The sequence below is a fragment of the Teleopsis dalmanni genome, chromosome 2 (assembly GCF_002237135.1).
Source record: "Teleopsis dalmanni isolate 2A chromosome 2, ASM223713v2, whole genome shotgun sequence".
NCBI lineage: Eukaryota > Metazoa > Arthropoda > Insecta > Diptera > Diopsidae > Teleopsis > Teleopsis dalmanni.
The window spans coordinates 197575481-197583696 of NC_051847.1; the positions used below are offsets into that span (position 1 = coordinate 197575481).

The window sequence follows — 8216 nt, forward strand, 5'->3', positions numbered from 1 at the left end:
ACACATATTATATGCAATGTCATTACTGCTGACTGTAGCGTAATTTTTGACAACTTCATAGCGCGCTCTGCAGACAAAAATCAACATTTGTGCTAAAAATTGTTTACATTATTTTCTTGTTAGAATAATCTTATATGCGTTCATTATACGCAGAAGTAATAAAAATATAATAAATTCATAAAATAATTAAATTTTACCTAGTAAAACATGAATAAATGTGTCTGAATCTTATAAATTGCAAATAATTTGCAAAAATACAACGCTGCGTGGCAATAAAAAAACCGGCATCACTAACAACAAATTTGTATTTGTATTCTTGCTTTGTCTGCCAAGTGAAACTAAGTGACTGGCTAAAATTGTTTTTAACAAAATATGTTTAATATTGTTAAGATCGTTGCATAATGAAGTTGCATATTATAGAATAAAATTTGTAGTCGGCTTGCATTTAATGTTAATTACAAGATTCTTAAACAAAACATCACAGAATACATTTGCAAAATATTTTTACAAAGTGATATCTCGTCGGTACACTGATATTAAGGTAAAATTAAAATAAATACATAAAAATAATATTAAATTCTATATATTTGCAGAAATTTAAATAATGTATTTGTGTATATATATTTGCGAATTTATTTTTTGCAATGAAAAAAGCGTATATATATACACGCATTCAGTGCTGCATATAATCATTCGGTCACTTAATAAATTTTTAGTAATTTCTCTTCGCTCCAGCCGTTGTTGATCTTTTTATTTTTGAGAATAAAGAAAAAATTTTAACATGATTAATTCTCACAATTTCTAAAAATAGCGGAGCACTATTTCGGCTCATGATAATGATTAAAAATGCGGCCACTGGGGTGCTCCATTTCACAGCGTTTGAGGTTCTTGAACTCACGGAAAAAGATTGTCGTCTTACTCTCATTCATAAATTCTCTGCTTATTTATCGTTTCTTGACCCATAATTAATTAAACTTAATTTTCAAGGTTATAGAAATTACGCATAAATAAGCGTAATTAATTTAAGGAAAGTCATTTTGTTTATATTCTCTGATGTCAACAAATTATTAAAGAATTGTGTTTTCAAATTTTATTGCTTAATTATTATTACTAATTTTGAGTGTTGAGTGTAGATTTGCACTAAGACTGGTTATCTACACCTCGTTTAGTTTAAATATATAAAGTGGCACTTATCAATAATTTATTTCTATTATTAGATGCCGCGAGCGTCACATTCTGTAGTCAGTTTTAATTAATGTCAATTTATGTTTTAGCAATAAAACAATTAAAACATTAAAATTTGTCAAACTGATTGTAAAAGTTTAATGAAAACCAAAAGAATATGTTAATATAAATTCTGGTTGTGTTCTCAAGTTGCTGTTGTTGTAACCCGCTGGGATCTGCTTGTGAAGTTCTTTTTGGAGGTGTCGAACGGTACTTGGACGAGTGGTTACGGGACATACATTTAAATACATTTAAATTAGTAATGTCATATGTGTTTTTAATTTTGATTGTTTTCGTCGGTTTGAATTATAAAAATCATCATAGTAGTGCAGCCGGATCCCATCTTGGAATGATTCATCCATACAGACGACTAACTGCTCTTTACCACAATAATAACATTAATATAGAATTGCATCATTAACCTTATCAACAAATTCACAGCATTAAAGTTTATATATATTCGCTATAACTTCTTAGCATTATATTAATTAGCAGTTCAGTATTTCACACCTAATGCCTTCCAATTTTACCGATCTGATGCGAAAGTTTTTCAATAGTATTGTTTTTGTGTATTGTACCTGTAGTGCGCCAGAATCTAGAAAGCAAGCAACATCAAAGGAATTATATTTTCGATAAAAACTTCATGAACCATAACGCTTTCTTATGTATAGTAAATACTATGAAAATGGTATGATAAAAATGAAGGTATACACAAAGTTTTAAGAATAGAAAGCATGTATTCAAAAATAAAACAAATATAGAGTTTTGAAATTGTTTGATTTCAACACTCTTAAAAGTACTATCTTAAAAAAATTATATTCTATCAGGAAAATGTGCTGGATTGGATACATTGGATATATTGGATACACCAATACCCTAATTTGCGTCGCCCTGATCCATTTCTATTACTTGTAGCTCATATTTTTTAAAAGTGGATTTACATATTTTAAGTTTTTAGTTAAAAGATGTCAGTTTAAATATGTGTGGTAAAGTAAAAAGTAAATTTTTGCTTTATAAAATATAAAGTAAAAAGAAATTTTAAAAGTAAAAACAAACATTCGAAAATTAGAGATAGACCTGCTGACATTGGAAGAATTTTGGGTTTAGCTCTAACTACTGTAAGAACCATTTGTTATCGTGATGCAGACAAGATAAAAAACTGTGGAAAAGGTGTGACACAGAATCAAAAAAGAATGTCATTGTACTAAATTTTAATTCAGAATAAGGTTCTGTCGATATTTAATGAGTTAAAAGATAATTCTCCTTCAACAAGTAGGTAAAAATCAAAATATTTTTGGAAATTAATCGGGGCCTATGTATATAACAAGGTTTATTAACGCTACAAATAGTTAAAAGTGAATGTATGAATAATTTGTATTTCATGTCATAATATATTCATTTACAGTAATTTTTAAATGATTTTTTTAAGTTAACCGACATGGCTATTTTCAATGAAATTATCGGGTAAAATCTGTGGTATTGGGAACCCGTATTTCGATCTCTGTAGTCATATTGAAAGGGTTAGCACTTATGCTCTAACTTTATTAGCAACTGTAGTGATGAATACTTGACGAATATATTGAGGTTGTAGACCATTGATATATTTGTTTGAAGCTGCTCAAGTAACATTCAAATTGAGTAACTTCTTAAACATTTGATCCAGGTATATGTTTTCAAGGTAAAAATTACTTCATTTGTTGATATATTAAATCTTGATTTAGGTGTTAAATATAGAGCCGGTAGAGCCGTTTCGAAAAGTAGTGAACTATAGGAACAAAAATTATTTTTATATTATTTCAATAAATTGAATTTTTACAGCTGTTTGAAGTATTGTTAAATATTGCAATTTTTACTTATAAAAATTAGATTGTAGATACCTTCCGGAATAATGGCTTAAGATAGTAAAAACGCTCATTCAGAATAGTGTACATATGATAGCAGATAAATACCTGGAATGAAACTTAATCTCTGCTATCTTCTGTTGATATTTTTATTGTTTTTTGTATTTTTCACTGGAATATTTTTATGAATATATTCAAGACAGTCTCTTATGTTTACATATTCTATAAATACCTTTATATTCAAGTTTCATTCAATCCCAAACTTTGTTCTGGTAAACTTTGTACGGTTTTTGTTAGATTAAATTTGTTTTATTACTGTTTTTATTAATTAATGATTCATAAAATAGCAAGTTTAAACAACTGTTATCGGTCAATCGGTACAAAAAGAATTTGTCATCCCTGATAAGCTCCAATTATACTTATTTATAATTCTGTTATGTATGTCTGTATGTTTGTAGATTAATACACGTGCTTAAAGATATTATTATATTAAAAACAAGAATCAAATATATAATAACATAAATATTAAATGGTATAATATTAATTTTTTATTAAAACAAATTGTTCACTAAGCGATAAGATAAATTGAAAAAAATCTCTCTACCACATACAGATTTAAATTTCTAAATTTAAGAGATAAGAGATTGCAATAAACTGAAACTTATGTGGGCTTTGTAAAAGTACTAGAATTTCACGGAAAAAAAATCAATTATTTTATTGCAGTAATAAGTCATAATTTCTTATCAATTTTTAAAGCACTTTATAAATTTACGCAAATCCTCAATTCAGTTCAAAAGTTGATTTCAAACGCAGTGGTCAGTGAAAGTCAAGTGCATTTTGTAGAGAACTCAAAGTTTTTAGAATTCAGGAAAAATGGGAAGGAAGAAACCACCACATGTGAGTGCTGCAATGCTGTTTTCACAAATATTATCTAATTTTAGATAATCTAATGAGATAACAGATAAAAATGTATTATTTTTAAAATAATAATTTCTTAAAAAATAATTATTGTATATGGTCAATGTAAATTATGTTAATACATGACTTCTTAAGTTAGTTTAAAAAATATTTTATTGTTATTGATATTTCATATATAAATACAATTAAATTTAAATCAGTTTTTTGTGAAATTCATTAATAATAAATATTTATTCTCAAACAGATGGCAACCGAATTTCGCTTCAATCCAACATTAACAGAAGGCGATCCTTGTTCCAGACCAGTTTTGATTATCGGTCAATTGCGTCATTTAAATCTTTTGAAATTCAGTGATTTAGCTGTTAAATTAAATCCACGTGTCTCAGAGGATGTTTTCAAGGATGCCATATCTGCCTTACATCCATCACCTACTGATAAGTGTTCAATGTATTTGGATGTAGCAACTGTAGCTGCATTACCTATCAAATGTTCACGTCACAATACCCCATCACGTGCTCATGCCATCACAGCTTTGGTGAAAGCTAATGTTTTAAATGTTAATGATGAAAGCATTGTTATAGTTTGTGAACGCAATGATATATTCCCAGCTGCTTGTGCTGTGGTACGTGCTTTTCCATTGTTTACGCGTAAGACTGGTAGCTTAGGTGCAAAACATCACATAGGTGATTCCAATGACGATCAGGCTGATAAGTCCATTGTAAATATTGAATTTCTTGTCATTGAGAAAGATGGTCAACTATCACAAAAGCCACTAAGTAAAGAGGACATTGCATGCATAGAAAGTGCAGCTTATGGTATACGATTAACAGCACGTATTGTTGATACACCTTGCAATGAAATGAATGTTAGTCATTTTGTAAAGGAAGTTGAAAACGTCGCTTCAAAGTTATCAATTAAACCGAAAATTATACGCGGTGAAGAATTACGTGAACAAGGATTTGGTGGCATTTACGGTGTTGGTAAGGCAGCCGCTGTACCACCCGCATTAGTTATATTATCTCATGAACCGCAAGGCGCACATGAAACTATCGCCTTGGTGGGTAAGGGTATCGTTTATGATACCGGCGGTCTTAGCATTAAGGCTAGAACACAAATGCCTGGCATGAAACGGGATTGCGGTGGTGCAGCTGCTATTCTAGGCGCTTTTTATGCTGCTGTTAAAAACGATTTCAAAGAGAATTTGCATGCAGTATTCTGTTTGGCAGAAAACTCTGTTGGTCCAAACGCAACACGGTATGTTTATACTTTTAATAATTGGTTTTGTAAATAAATAATATTTTTGTTATTTGCTTTTTAGTCCTGATGATATACATACATTGTATTCCGGTCGCACTGTTGAAATAAACAACACTGATGCTGAAGGGCGTTTAGTATTAGCTGATGGCGTTTGCTATGCTAACAAGGATTTGAAAGCCAACATCATTTTGGATATGGCAACTTTAACTGGAGCACAGGTTAGTACATTAGATAAGTTAAAATGTTGGATTTAGAGTAGTTGTGAGTTCACTTTTTTAATTATTTCATTTTATAAAATAATATTTTTAACATATTATAAAATATATTATATTTATATTATAATATATTATATTTATATTATAGTATATTACATTTATATTATAATATATTATATTTATTATTATGTTGAAGCTATTTGAGTCAGTGAACTTGAGCACTTTTACTCTTTATTAACTCGAGGTATCTTCAAAACCCCTCTTTACGCCTTGACTGTTAACATATTGTTATATTTATATTATAATATAATATTTTAATTAAATATTAGTTTAATTACCTAAAGTTGTAATAATACTCCGCCCTGACTGAGAATTGTTGACTTCTAAAGGATATTTATGTATTCAATTTAAGTCAGTTAGTTATTGAACACTGACTCTGAGCTTCAAATTTGGCAGGGCACGAGTTCAACCTTTGGTACTTGCAGTCTCGAAAAATTATTTACGAATAATTAAATACAAGAAATAATTCCAAGATCACTTATATGGGTATTTGGCAATACTTTAAACAGCTGTATTGCCAGTCAAAAATTCAATTAATTAAAATAATATAAAAAAATTTTTGTTGCTGAAGTTCACTACTTTTTGAAACCTCTCTATAGACCTTTATATAATAATAAAACCAATAATAAAAATTCATCTACAAGCTCTTATTTTTTTTCACATCACCTTTTTTTCATTTATTATTATTTTATTCAAACAAAGATTTTGCACACCATTTTGATATTTAAGAAACTAAAGCTAAATAAGTTTAATGAAAAGTTAATCAGTGATGGCAAGAGAGATATACCGTCTTGTAGTTAAGCGATAGTAGTACGAGAAGGTATTATCTATACTTTCGATTCTCAGTGAGTATTGTTAAGAAATACTGGCTAGTGCTTTAGCGGTAGTAGTTTGAGAAACCATAATCTATATCATCGATGTACTGTGAGTATTGTGAAAGAGATACCGACTTGAGGCTTAGCGGTAGTAGTATGATAATATATATTCTAATACATTGATGCCCAGTCAGTGACACTTGCACATTTCTTTATTTGTTTTGCCCGGGGAGAAATAAATGGCGGATAACATGTAAGGAACTACAAAAACGAATACGTTGGTAAGGGTATGACTGGCTAAAGTGTGAAAGAGGTATTGTGAAAGAGGATTTCTTGGGAATAAGAGCGGATTGTGGATAGTACAATATGATTTTATTTTGCGATCTCCCTTGCTTTATGATATAGCACAATTCCTTGCTTTATTGTACTTCGTAGTACGCAGTACTTAAAAGTTGGCATGTATTTATTTTATATATCAGGTGCAAAACCGTTTTATGAAGTAGTAGATATCATGGATCTATTGCTTTACTGTCTATTAGAGTACATAATAAAATATGTTTGAATTAATATTACTTATTTAGAACTTAAATTTTATTGAAATGATCTTAAATTCTAAAATATTTTGTTAATTTTAATTTTATATTATACCATTAATGTATATTTGTTCATAAATTTCACTTAATCTGAAAGTGACACCGATTAAAGTAGGAAAGTAGATTGTAGTAGTATATAAGTATGATGGTTGTCTTCAATGTAAATTATCTTTAAAGATTTAAGAAAGTATTATATTGCAGTTCTTATAGTCATTGTCATTCTCATCATTATTGTTTTTAATGTACCTCAGATAAGTGATATGTTTTTGAATTCATGTTGAAATTGATGAGTAGTATTATCGAACCAATATGCTTTCTTAGGAATAAAAATAAAAATTGTACCTATTTTGCCATATGTCATTATTTATCAATTTTAGCAATTATAATCTCTTATGTCACGTAATAGAATCTGATATCTAATAGAGTCAAAACTTAATGTAGATTTAGTAGTAGATATTTTCAACAATATTGGGAGTGCTCGTAGGTCTATTACTGAGACAGCTATTAAACATTTTTGAAAACATGTGTTAAGACCAGACTTTAGTCAATATTCTTATGCTCTACCTTTCATGCTTGCTTCTTCTCTTCTCCATATTATTTTCAGTAACATTTCTTAATATGCAATGTCTTGTCAAATGTCTTCTTTCGTGTAGGCATTTGGTTACAACATCAACAATAACTAGTCCTTATTGAAATTTGAACCCAGATCCTGTTTGCCCTGGTTTTATTACACAAGTACCGTGCTATCGTGTGGTCGTAGCCTACAAGGTATTTACTCAGTCATTTTCGATGACTGTCATCCGTATTATACATTAACAGTTTTAGTTCTATTCTATAGTAAATGGTTTGTTTCTAAAATACAAAGAATGATATGTTTTCATATAAAAATGTAATCAGTCTTTTTATTCAAAAACGATTATATTATTATTATTGTTAGGGGATGTGGTACTGCGACCGTCGGCTCTATTGTGCGCTCTTGTGGGTTTAGAGTAGGTCTCTAAATCCTGTTGCGTCAATTAAAAGTAGTATAGAACCTACTTTACAGATTTTTATTGCCTCTTCCGTAGGAATACACATTCCGACGAGCCTATTCCGTATGTGCACTAGCGCATGGCATTCTAACAGCACATGTGTGGCTGACTCCTCATTCTCTTCGCAAATTCTACAGTTTTCATCCGTAAGTATATTGAGTCTTGTAAGGTGGAGTTTTATATTATAACAATGATATCTAAACAAGTTTTTATTAGTTCCTAGTATATTGCTCTAAGCTGTTCTCTTAAAGAAGAATATGGG

At 29.6% G+C, this 8216-nt stretch overlaps 1 protein-coding gene across 1 annotated transcript; it reads left to right on the forward strand.

Moving 5' to 3' along the window:
* The first annotated feature begins 453 nt into the window (after positions 1 to 453).
* Positions 454 to 5494, forward strand: LOC119676514 (probable aminopeptidase NPEPL1). Its single transcript, XM_038087753.1, has 4 exons — positions 454 to 541; positions 3822 to 3962; positions 4228 to 5237; positions 5302 to 5494. The coding sequence occupies exons 2-4, from the start codon at positions 3939 to 3941 to the stop codon at positions 5492 to 5494; spliced, it is 1227 nt and encodes a 408-aa protein (XP_037943681.1). The 5' UTR covers positions 454 to 541; positions 3822 to 3938.
* The last annotated feature ends 2722 nt before the right edge of the window (positions 5495 to 8216 follow it).